General features: G+C 34.4%; 1 protein-coding gene and 1 long non-coding RNA gene across 3 annotated transcripts; one reads left to right on the plus strand and one right to left on the minus strand.

The window, feature by feature from the left end:
• Positions 1–1,335: 1,335 nt before the first annotated feature.
• On the minus strand, positions 1,336–15,918 carry LOC126832084 (pejvakin). The gene is made up of 7 exons (XM_050562766.2): positions 15,250–15,918; positions 14,405–14,555; positions 11,113–11,308; positions 6,783–6,901; positions 6,167–6,301; positions 5,580–5,735; positions 1,336–4,726 (listed from the first exon to the last, which is right to left on the minus strand). The coding sequence occupies exons 1-7, from the start codon at positions 15,672–15,674 to the stop codon at positions 4,532–4,534; spliced, it is 1,377 nt and encodes a 458-aa protein (XP_050418723.1). The 5' UTR covers positions 15,675–15,918; the 3' UTR covers positions 1,336–4,531.
• A 276-nt stretch (positions 15,919–16,194) lies between these two features.
• LOC126831674 (uncharacterized) lies at positions 16,195–26,545 on the plus strand. 2 transcript variants are annotated; one of them, XR_007684254.2, is made up of 6 exons: positions 16,195–16,321; positions 18,786–18,934; positions 19,853–19,910; positions 20,145–20,273; positions 20,733–20,843; positions 26,304–26,545. It is a non-coding gene; the product is annotated as an uncharacterized LOC126831674 (long non-coding RNA). The 2 variants fall into 2 exon arrangements; XR_007684252.2 differs by lacking the exon at positions 16,195–16,321 and adding an exon at positions 17,004–17,143.

Genomic DNA, 26,545 nt, shown 5'->3' on the forward strand with positions numbered 1-26,545 from the left:
TGAAATCAATCGGATATTAACCTCAGCCTCTAGAGCGGCCACAAGATTTTTGAGAATGATCAAGGGCCATAACTCTGACAGTAATAATCGGAAATTGTTGAAAATCAATATGCTTCTGACCGCAAACACTGTGTAAAACTGTGGACTGAATAAGACCGATAGCAATATATGACCACATTTCAATGTAGACATATAACAAAAGGGTATATAACAAAAGGGTACATGCGGGTGTATAAAAAGGCTGGCGATACAAGGTACGTGTGCATTAGGATAAGATTATGAATAAGAATTGCAAATGAAAACCTGTTCTGTGATAGGCTATTTGCACATCAGTGATTGGTTGGACAATCTGACTGGATACCAGGTGGTGCATTCTATCTTTGTATCCAATAAGAGAACCCAAGATAGGTTGCCAGGCAACAAAAATACGCCTACAGCAGCTAAGTCGTCTGGGTAGTCAACACGTGTTGATGTAGATATTTTTCTTGTCAGTAATGACAACATTTACAATACATGAAAATAAGAGGAGAATTTGTTTCAATTATTTGTCTCATGACCCTAAGCAATTTATATTAACTTTAACCTCTAGAGGGCCCACAAGATTTTTCCAAGTTATCAAGGGCCATAACTCTGGCAGTAATTATCGGAAATAGTTGAAAATCAATAGGCTTCTTCGTCTCATGACCTTAAACAGTGCGTATATATTTAAAGTCAATTGGATATTATCTTTATCTCCAGAGTATCCACAAGATAGTTCAAAGTGATCAAGGACCATAACTCTTGCTGTAATTATCAGATATCGTTAAATATCAATAGGCGTCTTCGTCCCATGACCTTAAACACTGTGCATAAATTTAAAGTCAATCGGATATTAACTTTTCCCTCAATAGCGTCCACAAGATACTTCAAAGTGATCAAGGGCCATAACTCTTGCAGTAATTATCGCTGAAAATCAATAGGCTTCTTCGCCTCATGACCTAAAAAACTGTGTATGAATTTAATGACAATCGGATATAAACTTTAGTCTCTAGAGCCTTAACAAGCAATTGTGGATGCCGGACGGACAGACGACAATATACAACCACATTCAATGTGGTTATAAAAATCATCCCAGGAGTCAAAATGCTATACAAGGATCTCAGACACACTAACCTATCCAACGGAGGCCACAGTATGCCACTATATAAGCTATTCATCTCCTCGCTACAAAACAGTGGTGTCCAAAATAAATTTCAAGTACAATAAATAATGTTTAGATACCATTGTAATGAATTCCTCGTATTTTTTGATTTCAACTACAGAGAGGGAGTTGAAAGAGTCAAATGAAACAATGAATTCTGCTGGTGCAATATTTTTATTATAAAAGAGACCTGATAGCTGAGTGAAAATATAAAAAATATGAGAAGCCTCTTGTCGGTATAGGTAATCCTACAACTAAATATAAAGCCAAATATTAAATATCGCAACATGCTCACATTAACTAATTCTCTAGCAACAAAACAAAACTGAGAAAGATGTGATATTAATGTAACTTTAAACAATATAAACATTTCATTATCCATGTCACAAGTTTCGCTAGTCTTATTATTGGAGGTTACAAACAATCATAAACATGTAGTGTTGAAATATTGATCAATTAGCACTGAAATATTGATCATGTAGTGTTGAAATATTGAACAAATAGCACTAAAATATAGAACAAATAGCGTTGAAAAATTGAACAATTAGTGCTGAAGTATCGGAACAAATAGAATTGAAATATTGAACAAATACAATTAAGAGTGTGAAGTAAAAATGCAATAAGCAAAATAACCAGTGATAAAAAATAGAAAAAATTGTAAATAAAAAAAAAGGAAATTGATTTTAAAATATAATCATAGGTATTATACATTTATCACCCAATCATATTCATTGTTATAATCTCCTAGATGATATTTATTACCCAATCATATTCAGTGTAATAATCTCCTAGATGATATTCATTACCCAATCATATTCAGTGTAATAATCTCCTAGATGATATTCATTCAAATTGTTTTTTACTAAGATATCCAGTAAACTTGATTTTGGCTAACATTTCCAGTTATATTTCTTTTTTTTTAACTTTAAAATGATATTGAGTGATGAATATATCAGGTCATCTAGAAAGTAAAATTGCTCAGATTTTATGACATCAACTTATGTTGTTGAGTAAGAGATTCACTCCTTCACCAACATAAAATCATATAAATTAAAGCTATTCACATCCTACCGGTTTGTTGTATGAATAAAATTGTTGAATATTTAAAATTCACCTGTAAAATTCTAATAATCTCATTAAGATATATAGGTATATATCAATGCAGTTTATATTGGATAGTATTTTGGTGTAATCAAGACTTAGGAAATGTTGGATAGTATTTTGGTGTAATCAAGCCTTAGGAAATGTTGGATAGTATTTTGGTGTAATCAAGCCTTAGAAAATGTGAATTAACAACAAAGACTGTCAGCTATTTACTCCATAAGATTTCTAATATTGAGAATTAGCAAATGGGAGCGGATCTTTCCTGTTTTAAATTTTGTTCATCATCATTTGGGCATTCTTTCAAAATGAAAACAGACATTATACAGATTATAAATTACAAATTTCAATAAACTACATACAATATAATACAAATTTGTAAAATACAATACAATACAAATTTGTAAAATACAATACAATACAAATTTGTAAAAATCAAAAATTACATGGAATTCAAAATTTATGTTCAAAACAATAAATAAATAAATGTAAATGAAACTCCAAAAAAATAAGGTAAAAAGTTTGTAAATGAGCACTACCGGTAACGAGAAATATTTAGGTAACAATTTGACTAAAACTAAATGCTATTTTTGTTCAATTTATTTGTCAATCCATTGACTTCTAAAGACATGTTATGGACCGGTGACTGCTATATGATACTGATTGAGGTTAAACAGCCAATCAACTGTCTTCATATTTAAAGTCTTAAAAAATATTTTATGGAATTTTCTATAGGCTGATACGATATGGTCAAAAGCGACCTATAATATTTGCTAAAAAATTTTGATGAGCCTCACTTTAATGCGATTGAATCCAAGCCGCGAGATTATCCACCATTGAAATTTTGATTTTGTTTGTTTAATTAAATGTTAAACAATGGATAATTTAAGTAGATGAATTTTAACAATATTAGAAAAGTTGTTTGATTATACTGGAAATCACGTACAGTTCTGCCATTATTAGATCATACTGACTCTTAATCAACCATATATACACAGATATCTTCACAAAAACTCCATATACAGTGTCACATAATACTGACTGAATTCTAAAAATATATATATATATATATATATCTGTGGTCTAAGGGGAGATAATATGGATCAAAGGACAATTAGAAAGAGTTATTTCACCTTTAACAGCATTACTCACTTCAGAAATGAGATTACAGGTCATAAAACATATAAAAAAAAAATACAGGATTAATATTATTCTCTTAGAAAAAACCCAAAAAACTATTTGGTAAACTTGAAAGAAAGATGGAAATGGCTTAGTAAAGATCAGCCATTTAATGCAGCTACATGCATATGCTTTCTTTCTAAATCTTAAAAACATTCATGTCACATATTACAGTTGTATTAAACAATACAATTTGACAAAAGCTCCCAATGTTTAAACATGTTATTTGATGTTGTGAGTTCTCAATGTTTAAACATGTTATTTGATGTTGTGAGCTCTCAATGGTGAACTCTCAATCTTTAAGCATGTTATTTGCAGGTTTTTCCTGAAAACCACAGTTATTATTGTCATTGTATTGTAAAGCCAGGAATTAGCCGTGAAGTAATGCCCCTTTTAAGTAGATCTTAAATTCACCACATTTGACAATATGTCTTTAAGTAAAGGAATAATTTTTTAAAAAAAAAGCTATTCTTGTGATCTTCCATAAATAGAACTACGAAAATAAATATAACATGCATAGATATGAATTAATACTAAATCATAAAAATAATTATAAAATTACTTTTCAAATACATGCATATTACTTTTCAAGCGTTTCGTGATTACGGGAAAGATACTCCAACAAAAGTTTATATATCGGAAATAATCTAAGTACAAATAGTCAAATAAACGCTGACAAACAAATGTTTTCATTATCCTAAAACACGAATATTCTTTACAGTGAAAATAATGGATTTATTTTTTTTTTAATTTGACACTGGTATGCATTCACTACTGTGAAACTTTTTAAATTTATTTAGCTCACAAAGAAATTGACACCCTCTGAATATTAAAAAGAATAAAACCCCTGATACTATTGTCATTAATAGACAGGAAATGCTTCAAAGAGCAGAATGTACGCAAAATGTAACAAATATTTTTCAAAAATGAACTATAAATATTTGCTACAGATTGATAGTGATGATGATTTGGTCAAGTCCTAGTAACAATATATACACATGATAAGTCTCATGTGTACCGCTATGCTTGCATATTTCAGTTTCAAAGCATGAGCATTGTAAGCTTTTGGCTTTAACCCAGAAGAGCATCAAGAATTTGATAAGTAGCATGTAAATCTAGTCTACTATCAGTAGGAACATCCAGACTATCATTTTGAATTTTAATGTTGAGGGCTGTCAAGAGTGAATCTATTGGTATGGCTGTAATGTTCTCGACTTCTTCTTTTGTCAACTTCACTGTTTCTTTACTGTCAACCAATTTCTTCAACTAAAATATGAAATAATAATTAATTTCATGTTATTATTTTTATACTATGAGATAGAGATCACTGTACTTGATTGATCAAGTGCCATTTCACCACTCAAAGTTAATCAGACAAGGGAAAGCAATTGTATTAATTTACCGGATGCTCCTCACAGATATTTTACCTTCTTAGTAGTACTGATAGAACCATTTAAATAAGCTTTCAAAAACACGGAACAATAACTTTCAAGCAGCTAAGATGATAACTTGTGTCACTAGAGTGTTCATAAGATTTTTAATTACGTAGTGAAGAGGGACAAGTAATTAATCTTAATTGTTTAAAATCAAGTCTTCTTCATTTTATTAAGAGAAAGAGAGAAATGGGGTTTAACGTCCACTCGACATAGACTAGGTCATTTTGGGACTAACATATGGTTTAATTTTATTTCAATAATTCGCTTGTGCTTAGGGTTTTTTAGCAGCGAGAGGACCTGGAGAAAACCCACGAGGTTGCACAGGCACATTTTATTAAGCATATAAATGTCAAGCGGAATGGAATGTTCACAAATGTTACAACTCAAAGAAGGGCCGTAACTCTAATAATAATTAACTGGAATTCAATAGGCTTCTTCATTTCACTAATGTGAACAATGCATATAACTTTCAAGCATATAGGGTGATAACTTGAGAAGACTGTAGGTGTTCACAATAAATTACAGATGGCAGCAATATACGACTACATTTCAGTGGGTGCATATGAAAACATACAATATTAATCTGATTAGAGAAGGGGAGGACACCATTGGAATATACAAAAAAAATGATTTAAGCAAAAAAAAGATTTGTGTTGATATTGTCATAAAGGTGTAATACGTACAATAGGTAATATTTTTCTCGTTGTTTCGGTAACCATTAAAGCTAGAGATAACTGTGTAATAACACCATCATCTAACTCATCTAATAATGTTAACAATAGATGAAATGCATCAAATACACCACTTGATGAACTATCTGGTATAGTTATACTTTCATCCTGAAATAATTTAAATACAGGCAATTCAACCTACTTTTCATCAAATTACAACTGCCAAGGGAATAACCACACACGGTTTCTTTGTCAGCCCCGCAGCTCCCACCTCCCACACACACACTGTAAGCCCAGCAGGCCCCCACACACACACACACTGTCAGCCCCGCAGGCACCCCCCCCCCCCACACTGTCAGCCCCGCAGGCACCCCCACACATACACTGTCTGCCCTGCAGGCCCCCCCACACACACACACACTGTCAGCCCCGCAGGCACCCCCCCACACACACACTGCCAAGTGAGAACAGATCTTGTAAAATCTCAAGGTTCTTCTTGGTCCACCCCGAGTCATTCTAGTCAAATCCCCATCATTTGTAGGAACAGGGAAAATTTAGTGCCATAATGTCAGGATTTATAGAATAGATGACAAACTTACAGTGACAACAAAATCAGCAATATTGAGAAATGGGAGACAAGTGTGATTTGGATCCAGATTAAAATCCTGTTGAAGATCTTCCATGGTGTACATTCGTGGAATATCTAAATCAAGACTCACTTCAACCTCACGGAACTGAAATAAATAAAGGTGTATAGTCAAATTTACGAATTTTGTTTTCTCTTCGTAATTATACTGTAAAGCGAAGATAAAAAAACCCAAAACAAATCGTAAGTAAGGTAAACTGATGAAACAATACAAGTTGTATTTTGGGGGAAAGGGAGAAGTTCAGCAAGTTTTCTTTTCTATTTTATTAATTATCTTGTATTAAACTATATTCAACACAGAGTGTTTATCTTTAATCAACTGTGATCTACCAACGTTGTTTAGTGCATTCACTGTTTATAAACAATGACTGACAATTACCCTGATGATGGACAAATTATAAGGAATCTGCAACGGTTGGACTGAGGATGGAAAGAAAATAAGGCTGAGGCTGTGATTAGTAAGACTGTACACTGTAGGTGTATTTATAAGTAAAAATGTTGCAGTTCTAGGTCAATGTACGGATACATGGAAATTAAGAGTTTTTGTAGAAAGAATTTCTAATACCTACCAGTTCATTAAGAGGTTTTATAGATTTTGGTTGTTCTAATAATTGTTGAACGGCCAATAAAGCTTGTTTTGTTTTATCTGTACTCCTTATCACATTAAACAGATCTTTTGTTCCACGTTCTGTAATAATAATAATAATAATAATCCTTTAATTAAATACATCTCTAAAAATGAGACAAGATATTCCTTTATCTCATGTACAAGCTTCCTGGAAAAACATCTGCGGCAAAGTAGCAAAAACAGCCATTTTATAACCAAACTTGGCAGTAATAGTCCTCAATAATTATGTGTCTTCGTTAATACGATAGAAAATGAAAGCGAAACGTTGTTTGTTTTATTTATAACTGGGCATTTCAAAATTATATCGATAGCTTAATTACTCTTAAAAACACATGGTTGACTTCTGTGTATTGTTACTCGTGCCTGTGACAACTGAGATGTATTTCACACCAAATTAAGCCATTTAACTACGTTTGGCAATCTAATTAAAATAAAGATCTATATTTCGTTTCGTTTTTTATACTTTCGATGGCCTACACTACATGTAGATCTAACAAGTTATAGTGGGAGTTCACGTTCTATGACGTCAGGTACCAAGCAAGCGACATTTGACCAGATTACGTCAGTCATTCGATTAACCAATTAGCGACCGCCATGTATTTTTTATCTACTTTTGCTTTGTTTTGATTTCTATTGCCGCTAATGTCTACCCACAGTTCCGCGCAAAAAAGGTCAAACCCTCGATTCGACAGACCATTTGATTGGCTGACCCCTCATTTCAAGCAGAACACGAGTTAAATAACAACACTTCCAGATCCAAGTGTAGTAAAGACAAGTAAAATCGAAATTTTGAACTATAAAAACGAAATGAAATAGGATCTGTGTTTTAATCAGATTGCTACATTTGGGTACAGAATAGTGAGAAAGTGCCATTTTCTTGTGTGATTCCGATCGACATCAGCAACATTTAATTTCCGGGATTATAGCTTGTGTGATTTCGATTGACATCAGTGACATTTAATTTATGAGATTATAGAAAATAATTTGGAATGTGAGTACTTACTGGACATTTTATGAATAATTATCGAGCTTGTACTAATCAATTTGATGGTTATCTGAATGATTAATTTCCTAATCAACAAGTAAGATGTCTTTAAATGGTTTGAACTTTGTTGTTGTTTATAACAGGTTTAACGTCCAATACAATAAATATATTATGGATAGGTTGATTTAATTAAATTATTTATACTAAATAGTAAGTGCAGGGGGAATGCACCACACATAATTTACACAAAAACAAATACATGGACAAGACATCATACTCAGAAAAACACAAATAAACAAACAATTCAAAAAAAAAAAAATGCAAAATTGGTAAAAACACAAAATAAACCAGCGGCTGCCAGGCAGGATATGCCAACATTTTCGAGAGATGGATAGAGAACAAGCTAAAAAGAAAGTGATTTTTCCTACAATCAAGGGCCATAATTAGGAAATTACAATTCGATATGCGCAAATATCGAAAGGAACCAAGATCTTTGGGTTATAAACTTACATTTCAAGTTTCAACAAAACCAGATAAAAATTGTGACCTCTATAGGGTCCACAACCTTGATATACCATATTTTTACGCTATTTGAGAACGAGGAGCAGCCATTTTGCCTGTCAGTTTTGGGCCGATTTTCAATAAATTCGAACTCAGTCGAACTGCCGTCCTTAGGGTGTAACAGTGATATAATAATACGTTTTTTAAATCGGATAAAATTTATGACCTCTATAGGGTCCACAAGCTAAAAACATGATTTTTCGTACAATCAGGGGCCATAATTCTGGAAGTTACGGTCCGATATGCGCGAATATTGAAAGGAACTGAGATCTTTGGGTTATAAACTTATATTTCAAGTTTCAACAAAATCGGATAAAGATAGGTTGCCAGGCAACGAAACATATACGCCCACAGCAGCTATATCGTCCGGGCAGTCAACAAGAGTTGTCACATATTTTTACTTTTTTCGGTAATGAAACATTTATAATACATTAAAATCTGATAAAGAGTAACAACTAATTAAGTAATTATCAGAAAACCATTAGAATTTGTTTGGTTTTTACAAAGTTCTGCCCCATGCTAACGTTTAGTATACAAAACTTTTAACATCATGGATTTACCTGTTCAAGTCATAAAGATTCTTGAAAATCAATATACTTGTTCGTCTCAAGATCTTAAACACTGTGTATAAATTTAAAGTCAATCGAATATTAACTTTAGCCTCTAGAGCGTCCACAAGATTTTTCAAAGTGATCAAGGGACATAACTCTGGCAAAAATTATCAGAAATCGCTTCTTCGTCTCATGGTCTTCAACACTGTATATAAATTTAAAGTCAATCGGATATTAACTTTAGCCTCTAGAGCGTCCACAAGTGATCAAGGGCCAAAACTCTGGCAAAAATTATCAGAAATCGCTGAAAATCAATAAGCTTCTTCGTCTCATGAGCTTAAACACTGTGTATCAATTTAAAGCCAATCGGATATTAACTTTAGCCTCTAGAGAGTCGACAAGATTTTTCAAAGTGATCAAGGGCCATAACTCTGGCAGTAATTATCGGAAATCGCTGACCTTAAACCGTGTGTATACATTTAAAGTCAATCAGATATTAACTTTAGCCTCTAGAGCGTCCACAAGATTTATCAAAGTGATCAAGGGCCATAACTCTGGCAGTAATTATCAGAAATCGCTGAAAATCAATCGGCTTCTTCGTCTCATGACCTTATACACTGTGTATAAATTTAAAGTCAATCGGATATTAACTTTGACCTCTAGAGCGTCCACAAGATTTTTTGATGTGATCAAGGGCCATAACTCTGGCAGTAATTATCGAAAATCGTTGAAAATCAGTAGGCTTCTTTGTCTCATGACCTTAAACACTGTGTATAAATTTAAAGTTAATCAAATATTAACTTTGACCTCTAAGAGCGTCCACAAGATTTTTTGAAGTGATCAAGGGCCATAACTCTGACAGTAATTATCGAAAATCGCTGAAAATTAATAGGCTTCTTCGTCTCATGACCCTAAACACTGTGTACTGACCGACAGACAGAGCGACAACAATATACGACCACATTTCAATGTGGGCGTATAAAAATTGGGACCTCTATAGAGTCCACAAGCTAAAAACGTGATTTTTCATACAAACAGGGGCCAAAATCCATGAAGTTTCGATCTGAAAATGTGGGCGTATAAAAAGTCCTTGGATATCAAAAAGTCACATTAAAACACACCTATAAAATCGCTGTCATGAGAAGAGAGGGCGGATCATCTGACATTAAAGGAATTAAATTGTTTTTGTAGGATTAGGATATAAAGGAGGTCAAGGCAGATTAAGGAAGTCAATCAAGGCAGATTAAGGAAGTCAATCAAGGCAGATTAAGGAAGTCAATCAAGGCAGATTAAGTAGTCAATCAAGGCAGAATAAGTAGTCAATCTCTTATAAGAGGGTTGATCACTTAATCCAATCTGGTTAAAACACAGATCCTATTTCGTTTCGTTTTTATAGTTCAAAATTTGGTTTTACTTGTCTTTATACACTTGGAGCTGGAAGAGTTGTTGTTTAACTCATGTTCTGAATGGTGTCAGGGATAAGCCAATGAAATGGTCTGTAATCCACTAGTAACATCAATGCTGATTGGTTAATCAAATGTCTGACATCATAGGGTCATAAGTCGGTCTTTTGACCCCTGACGTGACCTATCGCTATAACTTGTCAGATCTTCATGTAGTGAAAGTATAAAAAAAAACGAAATGAAATATAGATCTGTATTTTAATCAGATTGCACTTCATCAATCCCACCTATAATCAACCCCACCTATTATCAACCATAATCAACGCCACCTATTATCAACTATAATCAATCCCACCTATAATCAAACCCACCTATTATCAACTATAATCAACCCCACCTATTATCAACTATAATCAACCCCACCTATTATCAACCATAATCAATCCCACCTATAATCAACCCCACCTATTATAAACTATAATCAACCCCACCTATTATCAACTATAATCAACCCCACCTATTATCAACTATAATGAAGATTAGTATTAGTTAATGGTACCCATATCATGTTTATTGTATTGAAATCTGTAATAAACAACTTTATATGTACCCTCACAACAGTAAATATTATTTTGAATATGATTCACCATAATTTGATGTCCAATTTGACATATTTCTGGTCAGACATTTACCAACTCGTGTAAGACATGTGTGCATGCCGGACCGAAAGATGACTGAGTATGTTTAATCAGAATTTTTGTGTAAATGTACCTTTAAAATTTCCATCTATAGACTCTACTTCGTGTTCTGTAAAACCCCCATCATCATCAGGTGATAGCAATAATTCAAACGCACCATCTTTTAAGGAGATTAATAATTCAATCATAGAGAAAGCCATTGTTGTATTTTTTGGTATCGTCATGGATTTCGACTTGTCTTCATTAATATCAGTATCTACATCTGCAAGCTATAAACATTAAACAGGTAATAACAGGTAATACAAAAAAAAAAACACACTAATATGGATATACTACTTCTGAATTTTATTAACATGCTACGTTTCAATACTCATACAGGTATCGTTATCAAGCAAATAATGATTAATTAACAAAAACGTAGTGCAATATATAGATAACCAATTTCACTATAGATTTTAGTGAAATCTATTTCTATATGTCTTATAAGGATTACAGGTAATACAGTTGATAATCTAACCTGGGTTTATATCCCTATGTATTCTATAATCTTTCTTTGCTTGTTTGTTTGCAACAGGAAACCGAACAGTTGAAATTACAAATTTTTAAATAACTTCATATACTGTCTGAACCGTCCTAAATTTAAACAGATTTCTTTGATTATGACCAAACTACTTAATTATGGCTATGTGTTTGAAATCACCTCCCGTTAAATAAAATCCATTGTACAACTAAATATCCCAACTAACAAAAACATTCTCTCTTGTAAAATTGAACTCATCACAAACTTGGACATGGGAAATACAAAGATACGTGGCCCTGCAATGAAGCATAAGAATAAGACCACAGCAGCTAAATCATCCGGACAGTCAACAAGGGTTGTCACATATTTTTACTTTTGTCAGTAATATAAACATTTATAATACACTATAATCTGATTAAGAGTAACAACTCATTAAGTAATTATCAGAAAATCATTAGAATTTGTTTGGCCCATGCTAACGTTTAGTATACAAAACAATTAATACCATGGATAGGGTGACCCGTGCACTCTACAGAAAGTTGGTCTCGACATGGCTAAATGTGCACGCTTCAGTTGCGTGTCTCGAACTGATTTCTGACTACCCCGCACTCTCTTTGAGTCGATAAATAGCCATGGCACGTGCAATTCTCTACAAATATATCAACTATTACAGCCGTAAAAAATCTATTGTTGACGATTTTGAATAGCAGTAAAATTTAGCTTCTTTTTTATTACAGCAGCTTTAGAAATTACGTTTGTTTTATTTTTTAAATTGCTTTATCATTAACTGTACCGTTAAGAGCCGCATCTTTTGGTTTAGTACAAATTATATCTCTGAAACACTCAGGTTAGGCAAGAACATGATACTAGCAGTAGTTTCATTTTACTTTTACAAGTTTCTTAAAACAATTGTTGAGTTGTCTAAAGTGCTTATTTCTAAATTCAATTTCTTGTTCTAGCTTTCTGTTATGTTTCGTAAAAAAGTAATCTTGATTATCCCGACCTGTCAATCAGACGTAGAATCGTCGATAGACTGGTTAAGCGAGACTAATTTCAAAACAAGGGCACGTAACCTATCTTTTACTAAAAAGTGTCTGGATGTTATGGACGACACTTGGAACCAGTTTACAGTCTATTATTTATAGATGATTAATGGTCATAGCTTATTAAGTACAACATGATCGTTTATTTAGTGACTATAATTGTGTGAAACTGATTTGAGGCTTGGCATATATATAAATATTGTGGCGTAATTGTCGAGATATTTGGAGATATTTATTTATGCTGGGTCACCCTACCATGGATTTAGCTGTTCAAGTTATCAAAAATCATTGAAAATCAATATACTTGTTCGTCTCAAGACCTTAAACTCTGTGGATCAATTGAAAGTCAATCGAAACGATCATGATATAGGCGTAAACATGGTGTATAAATATAAAATCAATCAGATGATAACTATGGTCTCTAAATTAAAGCATCCACAAGCTGGAGGGCTAATTATCAGAAATCGTTGACAATCAATAGGCTGCTTTGTCTGATGACCTTAAACACTGTGCATAAATTTAAAGTCATTGGATATTAACTTTAGCCTGTAGAGCGTCCACAATCATCAATGTGGGCGTACAAAAAAAACGTAATTCAATCAGGAATATTATTGACGTGAACAGTCGGAACGTGAACTAAATATGGAAATTATTGAGAAGCGGTGACCTTTTTTCATATTTTTGTGGTAATCATAAAACTTTGAAAATGGACTAATAACCACAGAGCGTTGGGATTAGACCCTGTTGTGAAATATGATCAATTAAAATTATGAAATAAAGTTGTTTTTTTTATAAATGTAAGCCACAAAGTTCTCTATAATTGACAAGGATGTAACATAATTTATAAAAATACCGGTATATATAATATACAGGGTATTTACAATTCTGGGGTGATAATAATGTGAAAAGCAATATTATATTTACGAGGAATGCGAGCTGTTTCGTAACTTGGTTGTTTTGTACCTGGTTCATTCGTACCTAGTTCATTCATACCTGGTTCATTCATACCTCAAATTGATTCATACCTTTCCTATATGTTGTTGAAATAAATTGAAATAAAGGTGAAACCTTACGGCATAATTAAATGATTTGAATTAGAATTAGAACACGCACATGATTTCATGTCACCTAGATTACTTTTGCAACTGAGTGATAAGACATGATGCTGCTACAATATTGCAACTGATGAGTAAGTTGGGATTATTGACGACATCTGATATTTGAAAAAAACAAAACAAATACTGCTACTTGCCTTTTGTTCCTATTTAATCTGGTGTTGATTATTGAACCCATTCTGACGATGAGTGAGTTTGGGATTATTGACGATAATTTGAGGTGTGAATGAACTAGTTACGAAACAGCCTGCACACATTTACAATCAATTGTTTCCGAATTAATGTTATTGTCTTCAATTGCTATTTTTGTTGCCCAAACTCAAACAATCGAATAGGTCACACATTGTTTTGATGTGATTGTCAAAATTTGTCAACGTTAATCCCCCTTCAACATATTACGGTGGTTTAGCTCATTACGTGACAAAAGCAGTGTTGTCAAAAATACAAGCAAATACATCGACTTTTCAAGAGATAATATTTTTTATTCGTTGGGATATTTAATTGTGCAAAGGATTTTATTTAACGGTAGGTGATCTCAAACACATAGGCAAGTTTTTAATAACAATTATGAAGTAGTTTGTTCACAATCGAAAAAATCTGTTCAGAATTTACAACGGTGCAGACAGTAGTGGTCCATACAAAAGGGAAAATCAAATACCATTCAAAAATACAAAACAAGTAAAATACCTTGGAATCCATTTCACCACTAACATCTAAATTGACATGACTGGATATTATTCCATCATCTTGTAACTGTATGACTGATGTTATCACACATAATGATTTACGTCCGTCTCCTCGCGCAACTTTTACAATAGGATGATCAATATTTATCTTTCTATAATAAAAAAATATTAGTTCAACATTCCATAGCCACACATATCATAATTAATAATGGAGGGAGGTAGGAGGGGTACTCATATTATATTGAAAATGCAAGCATGCATGTAGGATCCAAGTTCTACAAATTGAACCCATAAATTGACTACTACGTACAATTTGGGGATTAAACATACATGATGCAAGAGCTAAATCTGCCTATTGCAGGTTTTTCTTTAGGCCTGAAATGGTATCTAAATTATTAATTAGACATAATTAACTTATCCAGACCATAATCAACTCTCGATAGCATCGCTAGCCTGCGATATTTACTGTATTAGAACCCGGTTTCCTGCTTCTGATTAAATCAAAAAATGGATAATTGAGACTATGTTTTTTACACTAAATTCTCGGTTCAGAGTGCATCAATTTGACTGAAATGTTCAGCAAATTCCCTTTACATTATCTAGTTTTTAACTATTATAGTGAGAACTGCCAGCTCTTTATCTAAACTCCCATAATGTATCTTTAATACAATGATAAAAATAAAGAAACACGTTTCTAAACATCAATTCACCAGTCTTTCATGACCCTGTCGATTCGGACTAAGTTCAGTCGTGCAATAAAACCCATGATCGCCCAGAAGCAAAATTCCACAATGGAATGTTTATATCAGACTCCTATACAGAAAGAGTAAGTAGTATTTTATTTACTTATGACAAAGCAGAGCTAAAAGTTTTGGTGTTGTTAGCTCTGTTTTAATCAGTGTTCCCAGTTGACTGCTGACATTCACAGCATCCGCCGTCCCAAGTTTCACGTCCAGTAATTCTTTGGTTAAATCGGCACCAAATTTTCCCTTTAGAGAAAAATCTGTCTTGCTGTTATATGTTGTTAGGACATGGGTATCTGTAGGAACATCTTTGATTCCTAGGCCACTGCTATCTTTAACCAACAAATCGGAGAGTGTAAATTCAGTTGCTTCATAGTGTGGTTTCCTGGAAAAAAATAACCATTTTCTACGTTTCTTTATAACTACTCTAAGAACATCAATATTATCTGCTGTGTTTATACTTGGTACGGGTAATAACGTGTCTTTTCCAAGTGCTGTCGCTACTTGATGAGCAGTCGCTGAAAACATTGCTACTTCGTTATACTATATATTTAGCAAAACAAAACAAGTCACTTAGTCAAGTTAGTGCGTCTCAAATCTACTCGGATCAAAAGAGCTCTGTTCTTTTCATAGTAATGGTAAAGAAATAACAAATAGTAATAAATATGATGTATGTTTCAGCTCCACAATAAAGATAATTCTAAATTCAAATCAAAGTCAGAAGAACACATAAAAATTTAGATTATCATTTCCTAAATATTAACACACTTGTCACAATAAACAAGGGCAGATAACTGTTACATTTCATACCCGAATATCAGGTCGTAATTATAAGTTCACGAAAAAAGATGTTTTCAGATTTATTTTTAATCGCGTAATCGTAATTCGGAAATTTAGCCTTTCATGAAGGGGTACTATACTCTTCTAAATTTTATCGTCTCAAACGTCCACAAAGCGACAATTCCTCCATAAATTCCTGTAATTTCCGGCGTGATTTATGGTTATTAGAAGTTAATTTAAATTTAGTAACAGATTCTTATCGGCTCTAGCCTACATGACATGCGAGCTGATAAGAATCGGTTACTCAAGTAATTCGATTATGCCTATAGGGGTGTGCATCTACTATATCCGTGAAAGAGGGGCAGGTCGACACTGCTTTAGCGAGTAATACACAAGTATGTACAACTTTTTTTTACAATTCCAAACATTATCGAAATTAATATAACATTTCGAGATCCACTTCTCTTCGTATCACAACATGTCAGGGATAAAAGGAAATACTTCTTAAAGTTTAAAGGGACAATAACACTCTTGCTAGCTTGAAAGCTCCAGAAAATAAATAATATCTCTATCTAAGTACTACATGTTTAAGTGTACTACCTGTTGTGTAAATTATCCATTACATCCTATTTTACTTGTCCAGAGGGTTCGAAAATATTTTTAAGTCGAAGTTTCATTTGAAAAGGTATACGTTAGACGTTTCAAACCATTATGTTGAATTTTTCAAAATTTTTAAATAAGGTGTGTTAAGATGAAATTTGTGTCATCAATTAATTGGAATATTGTAAAATAGTACAATTTGTTGACCAGAATAAAGATTGGGACATATTATTCAGTTACAACAAGAGTGGTATTGAGCCTTTAATATATTTTGCGCATAGCCCCGTTCGGCACTAAAGCTCATAATATATTTCACATCAAAACAAAAAAACATTAGAAAGTTTTAAAGGCTCGACTTGATGCGAAAACGCCATTTTTGCAGTGTTTTATTTATTAAAAATGTTATTAAAGCCGACAAAGAAAGTACTGTTTATCTTTCTAGGACATTCTCTAATAAAATAGATAAGATTTGGTTAACTTTAGTTAGTTTCTGTCTGTGTCCATCTTATCAGTTCTTATCTATCAAATCAACCTGATTCCGCCATTGACATTAAATATGATTTTGTTGGCATTACTCGTAATTCTTTTACATGGTGGATTTGATTCCAGCGCAGGACGTAAGTTTCTTGTATTTGGATTATTCTACATGTTGAGTTATTTAATCCGGGGTATTTTACACACAGATGGGAATAGTCTTTTCATCCCAGAAAATCAATTTAAATAACTTTTAAATACATGGTCACTCGACTATTCTGAAATCCAGAATACGATGCTGATTGTTTCATCATTACAAATTTAAATTCCAGAAGAAAGTGTAGTCCGATCCTTAATGTAAATTCACCATATTTTCGGGTAGAAATCGTGGAATAAGCTTTATTTTGAAGGTTTGGATGTTTGATGACAAAAAACCAATGTTGACATTTTTTCTGAGTAGGTCTTCATCGTATGGGACGCCATTATTTGAAAGGTAGTCATTTTGCGAAAATATTCCAACTTATATTTTGTTTCTAACTTATTTATAAATTTATGGACATATCAACTGTGATTTGGCAGTGTATTAGTATTGACTGAGGTCATGACTATATTTCAGATTTTTCCGATCACTTCATGAAGATATCTCCAAGATGGCAACCATTTATTTTTTTTTTTGCGGGAAAATCAATAGTGTTTGGTGTCAATAAATATGTTTACGGGGTCGCAGAATCCATTTCTGGCCTTTGTAACCTTGTATAATGATTACATATTCACATATTCACATATTTAGCATATTTCTAACATTGCTGCTACTTGTGGAGGGAAAATCGGACGATGTGCTGATTTTCAAGTTGTCTTTGGTGTCAATATATATGTTTCGGGGCGCAGATTTGATTTCTGCCATATACATCTGCATAAAATGATCGTACATGTATGTTCACCAATTTAGCATTTTTTCCAAGATGGCGAAACGTTTTCTAAACATATTATTATCATTTATTTACTTGCTGTTATTTACAGGTTTCTGTGTCCAATTCTGCTACGTAGGCTATTAGCTTGTAGCACATTCCTGAAAGCCGACACCGTGTCGTATCCATTTGGTATATTATCCAACGATGCAAATCCTTCATCCAAGATGACCACTGAGTTCATATCGAAATTTTGCGGACAGAAAAGCCTAACGAATCGGCCTTCTGGCATGGAGGCAAAGCGAGTGCAACGGCAGCGTGGAGCTTGCGCCATATGCGTGGCAAGAAATTGACACGCGCCCATCGTGCTCCTGCCACGACCACACCAAGCGCTTACTGCGCCCAGCGCACTCAGGGATCACGGTGGCTACGTGGGTAAGACGCTGGTTCGCTGCATTGGCCGAAAAAGTTCATCCAGATTTTCCCTTGCGCTTCCCCTTTGTCAATGATACAGAACGGAGGGCCAGACTAAGACAGCTGTCTAGTTGTTCGGATGGGACGAAAAACCGAGGTCCCATGTACACATTGGCGTGCACGTAAAAGATCCCTTGACAGTTGGAATTCGATATAAAAGTAGGCCGTAAGGCCGCTGACTGGGCAAATTTCCCCTCATAGCACGCTGTATGGCGTATACCCGTCTTCATTAGCCCAGTTCGGAGCAGAACAGTAGGACGTTAAACCCCATTTCATTTCCCATTTCAAGATCTTACTACGTTTATGGGCAAGCTTTAGCTACGCGCAAAGTGTTCCCACAACCCACCACGATCTCGCAGTTAAAATAACCCAAACTAAAGATTATGTAATTTTATAATTTCAGTTTTAGATTGTATATGTTTTAGTAAAGATGAACGTGTAAAAGGAGATAATGGAGAATTCGTTGTGCCAATGAATAAATGTGTTCAATCATTTGATGAAGTCTCAGGTCTACGAGGTGAAGTTTGGCATCATATTAAATACACGTCACAGGTACAACTTCAAACATCAATAACTTCTGATTGAATTCGTTATCCAACAGATATTTAGACAATTTTCTGATCAATTTCATATTATTTTCTATCTGTGCGGTTCTCTGTAATCGCCCATTACATGAACGCGATTCAGAACAAATCTTTGGATGGGTTACTTTTTAAACCTAATACAAACGTACAACAAACTGTAAATTATCAAGTTAGAAGTGGCAACTGTTTCGCAAAAATAAAAAAAAAATTAGCACTCCAAAACTGATCTTCGATTCTGTTGGAAGAAAGAAATCGATATGTATAGCTAGGTAATCGACGTTATTACGGCTTTATTTTGACCAAATTGAAAGGCTTGACGAGGGCTCTAGATTACTCGTTAGGGTGGTGATGAGATGGTTTCCCTATTCCATTATATTTTGATACCTTTGCTGTATTTAGTTCAAGGGCAATTTGATTAAAATATAGACATCTATATTTCCTTTCGTTTTTTTTATACTTTCGATGGCCCGCAGTACATGAAGATCTGATCAGCTGCAGTGGAGAGTCGCGTCAGGGGTCATACGAGCGACTTTTGACCCTATGACGTCAGCTATTTGATTAACATATCAGCGCATTCTCCCAAACAGAGTTGTCTTCAATTGCAGTCCACGCTAATGCTGGATAGCGAGACTTGTGTGGAGAATGCCATCAGCGTAGTAAAAACAAGTTAAACGACATTTTGAACCATAAATAAAAGAAAAGAAATAGGATCTGTGTTTTAATCACATTGGTTCAAGGGAGTGGAGGTTGGATCATACCTTTTTAGGGGTTTAGGGGTTTGGGGGGGGGGGGGACGTAGACCCCATTTTATTACGCCACTGCATATAAATATGTCCAATAATGTATAGCCTACAACTTTAGAAGAACTATATATTTTTTTTGTCAGACTGGTTGGATTGAACATGATAAACAAATAATGAAGTTAGTTATATGTGGAAGGGAAGGTATGAATTTACTCATAATATTCTTCTTTAACAGACCGTTTCATTGGCTAATCTCTCACATCATTCAGAACGCGGGTTATATAACAACTCTTCCAGATCCTAGTGTTTTAATCAGATTGTTGACTGATCAAATTGTATATTCTATTGTAGAGTTATCTCATCATATATTCTATTGTAGAGTTATCTCATCATATATTCTATTGTAGAGTTATCTCATCATATATTCTATTGTAGAGTTATCTCATCATATATGTGTTGATAATATACTTGACTGTAAACAATACAACGAAACCAATCCAGATCTTTGTAACGATTACCCTGATTGGTCAAGAGATAATTGTCGAAGGTTTTGTGGATTTTGTGGTAGTTTTTCTTTATTCATTGTTTCCCGAATTTTATAAAAGTAAATGATATTATGATGAATAAATGAATAAAGTATGGTCATATTTAATGGTTACCGTATAGATTATAATATACTACGACGATGATATCTCCAATAATTACAATCGAGCAGAATCGTTACAATTTGAAAACAAAATGATCAAGTACGCACCCCCCCCCCTCCCCACCCTGCTTATACGGGATCTATACAGGGGAGATCCAAGAGAGAGACTATACATTTAACATTTAAAAGAGTAAAAGTCGATCAGAAATATCGAAGCTCTGCTTTAAACCATGCCGGAACAGCCCCCACCCCCACCCCGACTGATCATTTTTCTGCACGCGCCCCTGGTTCGGGGTATATAACTATATATTGCCAGTGTTTAATTGTGAAACATGTTGGTTATTGATTGATGACACGTCAGATGTTTTATTCTACAGATGAAGGGTGTTTAGATAAACAAGATAATTGTCATCTACATACTCAAGAAACATGTAAAACATATTCTCATTGGGCTAAATTAAACTGTAAGAACTACTGTGGATTGTGTGGTAAGTCTGGTTATACATATATATAGACTTTAGTATCCAGTCCCTCATTACATGGGAGTCACGGTCATTCAGTGAGTAAGGCACTGGCTTACTAAACAGAAGGCCCAGAGTTCGACACCTCTGTTTCCAAGAAAGTTACCCGGGATTTTTCCAACCTGGTGTCCCTCTTGTCAGGGCTTGAGAAGAAACAGCGTTCGGATGGGACGACGAATAAATGTGGCTCGGTATAGACGTGCCCTTAAAAGAACCTTGACAGTTGAAATTTTAACTGTATGCTCTTCTTCATTTAATCGTGGATCTGACTATGGTTCTGTAGGAAAGTTTGAGTAGGGAGAATTTCTTTGAAGAAATGTTGAGTAGGTAGCTTAGTCAGTATTTTGGACTTGGGTGGACACTCACCATGTGGTAGGTTATTCCCCTATGACGTCATCAAAGATGGCCGCCGACGTTATTTCAATTTTACCCTACCTGCTATAGTTTTCTTTCAATATTTATGAAATAAAAGTCAGAATGAAGCTGGCTGTGTGAATTAAAGTGGAAAATATATTTATTAAACTTTTATTAATTTTTCACGAAAAAAGTGACAACACGAAAAAAGCTCTAAAATGTAAAAAAAAAATAACACTTCAAAATTAATTACAATGGTATAACAATAAAAAATTCGTTGACAGCATTCAACAGGGATTTTTACAAGTTCCATTTGTGGACACTCTACAGGTCACAATTTTTATCCGATTTAAACGAAACTTGAAATATTATAGGTTTATATCCCTAAGATCTCGATTCCTTTCGATATTGGCATGCATCGGACCTTAATTTCCTGAATTACGGCCCTTGATTGTACAAAAAAATAGCGTTTTTAGCTTGTAGACCCTATAGAGGTCATAATTTTTTATCCGATTTAAAAAAAAACATTTGAATATAACACCGTTACACCCTAAGGATAGTTGAGTTCGAATTTCGTAAAAATCAGACCAAAACTGACAGACAAAATGGTCGCCCCTCGTACTCAAATGGCGTAAAAATATGGTACATCAAGGTTGTGGACTTAGGCCGTATTCTCAGGGTGAAAATCTTGTCACCTTCGCTCCCGGTCTACAAATCGGACTACGAATAATCGTGCAATCAATATGTCAACAAAGTTCTCCAATAAAATTTGCCAATTTAATAGCTCAAGCTCGAAATATAACTCTCTAGATGTCTCAATTTTCTTCTGATTTTGATGAAACATGAAATATAAGTTTATAGCCCAAAGATCTTGGTTCCTGTTGATATTCGCGCATATCGGATCGTAACTTCCTGAATTATGGACCCTGATTATACGAAAAATCGTGCTTTTAGCTACAGGTCCCTCTAGAGGTCACAATTATTATCTGATTTAAAAAAAATGTTCAATTATATCACCGTTACACCGTAATATTGGCTGAGTTAGAATTTCGCGAAAATCGGACTAAAACTGCCGTACAAAATGGCCGCCTTTTCTTAAGCAAATAGTGTATAACATCTGGTATATCAAAGTTGTGAACCCTCTAGAGGTCACAATTTTGATCCGATTTTGATGAAACTTGAAATGCATGTTTATAATCGAAAGATATTGGTTCCTTTGGATATTCACGCGTATCGGATCATAACTTTCTGAATTATGGCCACTGATTGTACGAAATATCGCGTTTTTAGCTTGTGATTATTATCCAATTTAAAAAAACGCTCGAATATATCACCGTTACACCGTAATTTTGATTGAGTTTGGATTTTAAAAACCGTTTAAATATATCACTATTCCACCATAATGAAGGTTGAATTCGAATTTCGGGAAAATCAAAATGAAACTGCCCGACAAAATGGCCGCTCTTTGTACGCAAATTGTGTTAAAATATGCAATACAAAGGTTGTGGACCCTCTAGAGGTCACAATTGTTATCCCATTTTGATGAAACTTAAAACATATCTTTATATCCCAAAGATCCCAGTCCCTTTTGAAATAACTTTCTGGATTATTGCCCCTAATTGTACAAAAAATCCCGTTTGTTTTTAGCTTGTTCTCTATCCATCTCTTGCAAAATGTGGGCGTATCCTGCCTGACAGCCGCTGATTGGAAATTGACATGGTTCTAAATGAATGCTTACATTATATAGACAATGCAGGGGCGGATCCAGAAGGGGGGGGGGGTTTGTAAATCAACACTTTTTATGAGAAAAGTTTCTCGGCCGTGTGCTTTATCCTTTATCGTCAGATGTGGGACTGGATGGGCACTCAAAGCACGAGATAATGATATAGACATTATGTGATATCACAATTAATGCTTTGCATCCATGAAATCGAATCACAAATGTCATTGTATTAATTCATAATAAAAATTGACGTCAAACGAGGTGTTGAATTTCTCTGTTTAAAAAGTTAAATATGTATGTATATACGCCAAAATGACGATAGAAACCATGCGGGAGGAGGGGGGGTATATTGTCTCAGGAACCTGGCAAACCCCCTCCTGCAAAAATTCGTGGATCCGCCCCTGCAATGATGTACATGTAGGTAGTTAGTATAAAAATATGATCTTAACAACCGAGCGGTATCCCTCACCGGTATTCCAGCACCCGGGTTCGAAATGAAGTTATCAAACATATTCCTAGCGCAATAAAAACCTATCTACATGTGTTATATTTATCACGATAGTAATTCACTCGGCAAACCTCGGGAAATTCCGGTACCCTACATTTAACCTCGACTGTATGATAGTAATTGATATGTACCTACGCCCATACATTTGCGATGCGGCTACCGGTTTACTTTAACAGGAAAACGTGTCGCTTTTACAAAAAAAAGTCCCAAAATGGCGTCTTTTGTCGAGTGTATATAACTAAACGAGCAGAGATATTGTCTCAAGGCTGCTGGTTTGATATAATTCCCAGGTAATTCCCTAAACCCAATGCCAAACTTGACGTTTGTTGATATAATACACTCTCCACAGAAATCTCCATGGGCACAGCCATTTTTCATCCGGGACGTTTAAAATAGTTCCAATATGGCGGAATTCGTCATACAGCCGAGATTAGATGCGTAGAATTTGTCGAGGTTTGCCGAATGGATAGTAATTGTTACCTTAATATTAGAAAATAACCCTTTAAGACACATTAAAGATACCTTCCACGGTACAAACTGGGTGATCTGATGATATATTTGAACTAAAAGCATAATCAAACAAAAATTTTCTTCAAATCCGTCTCAAACATTGTATTCGCGAGGAAATACCCCACGCAATAAAAAATGTATTAAAAGAAGTCATGTTTGTCAGTTTGTGTCACGTGACTTAGCTGACGCGGCACCATCGCGTGCAACCTATGACGTCGCGTATGCGTAGGATGGGAGGGATAGCGTTTCGCCCCAAAACGAATTGCAAAAGAAACCAATAGTTTGGTTCAATGATACATATATCAGACAACATAATACTCAAATTCGGCCATGGCGAAATGACGTAATTAACATAATTCAATATGGTGGTTTTCAATAAGGTTCAGTGTGTTTTAGTGGTGGGAGAATAACTCTTTTTTTTAAATTCTTCAAACAGGTGTTAAGAGGCGAAATGTGCTGAAATAACGAATTGAACCAAAAGAAACCCCCTCAAAAAAATGTATTTTCATGACAGCTATTTCGTAAGATGACTTTTAGCTATAAGGTTTTCGACCTCTCTGAATTTAAAGATAAATTTTTTCCTATTGGATATGTCATTTATATGGTTCTCGGTGTCGCTTTGTTCAATTCTGATCTCAAAAATAAAATTCAAGAATCTATGATGACAGAAATGAAATTCTAAACGTCGGAATTTTAATTAATCGTCATTAAATTTTTTTACTTCCGTTAGATATGAAATGTACAATATGTCTTATAGCCTATAGGCTAGGGGTTTTAAGGGTGTAGAGGTCAATTTCTATCCACAAAACTAATTATGAATAGCCCAGAGGAGGTAAATTTAAAACTATGAAAATTCCAATAAACAATTTATTGTTAGTTTGAGGGGAAAGTGCTACAGGTGGTAGATAATATCTAAATGTTGTTTAAATGCATATTTCCATAAACTTATTATGCAGATAGATGTTTATATATAACATAATATTTTGTGTGAAATAGACGTCCTGAATACAATACAACATAGGCGGCTTATGAAATTTTGCAGTCTAGTAGTTTATTCAGCTGGTTTGAATACTGTTTGAATTCTGCGTGCCCAGTTTGCGATATTTTAGTATGTTTACGGTAATAACATGTCTTAAAATGCTTCTATTATAAAGGTAACAATTATTATCGTGATATATTTTATTGACGCTAGGTATATGTTTGCTAATTTCATTTTGAATTCGTGTGAGAGATTCCGCTCGGTGTATTTCTTCACAGTCGGAAGATCACATCTTGCGGTAACTATGCTTGATATCATTAATTAGTATGCACAGATAGTTCTTTATATAAAAAGACAGAACTTCTTTTTTGAGTGTTATTAAAGTATTCTTATTGTTGTAGCACTGTAAATGTGTTAATTTTCTTATTTTTTTTTAACTTTTTAAACGTTTTCGCTTAAAAATGTGTTATGTGTTTTCTTGAAAATTAATAAAAAAAAATTACCAAAAATATATTCTTCAAATAAATTCAAATAAATAGCTTCTTTCTGACCTTTATTTCATAGAAATTGACGGAAAACTAGAGCGGGTAGGATAAAACTGATATAATGTCTTCGGCCATATTTGATGACGTCATTGTAGAATAACCTACCACGTGGTGAGTGTCCACCCAAGTTCAAAATACTTACTTCGGCACCCACTAAACATTTCTTCAAAAAAATTCTCCCTACTCAAACTTTCCTACAGAACCATAGTCAGATGTTGGATTAATTAGCCTCATAGGGCGTTATAAACTCCTCTGATATATTCCTCTGTACCCCGACTACAAGTTCCCCAGTAGGGCGTTATAAACTCTTTCATATATTCCTCTGTACCCCCACAAACCCCCTCCCCTTTTAATATATTCCTCTGTACCCCCCCCCCACCACTTTCATATATTCCCCTGTACCCCCATTAGTCCATTATAAGCAGCTAGAGCTGGTACACTAACCGGGTCACGAGTTGGGTCCCGGTGTTGGTCGAGGAAGTTCATTTCGGGTTTTACAGCTTAGTTTCCTCATGTCAGTGGTGCAGGACGGCTAAAAAATCTACAACGTACAGTCGTTCGGGGGAGACGATAAACCTAGGTCCCATGCACACCAATGACAGCACGTTAAACATCTCCCGATAAGGCCGTCTCATAGCAAATCTTCTTCAGCCTGTTTGGTTATACTTACAGTTAACTCCCATTTTTTTCCCATTTTTTCCGTTTCAAGTGACAATAGCTGTGAGATACAGACAGACATGGGTTGGTAATGTTTTCATATTTTCAGAAAAACATGACATTAAAAATAATCATGGCATGTTTTTTTTAGATTATCCCGTGACGACGACACCATTACCAACTACTAGTTTTTCCTGTGTAGATCCTCCTCGTTATGACTGTGTCTTTCTGAAATCAGAAGGTATCTGTGATGACCCAGTTTCTGCCAAGGCATTCTGTCCTAAATCCTGTCAGATTCCTGAATGTAAAACATAAACTTACTATAAAATAAATTATAAACTACTTATTTCGTAAAGAATCGGATAAAGATTTAAACTTTAGTTTATCGCATGA

The sequence above is a fragment of the Patella vulgata genome, chromosome 9 (assembly GCF_932274485.2).
Source record: "Patella vulgata chromosome 9, xgPatVulg1.2, whole genome shotgun sequence".
Lineage (NCBI taxonomy): Eukaryota > Metazoa > Mollusca > Gastropoda > Patellidae > Patella > Patella vulgata.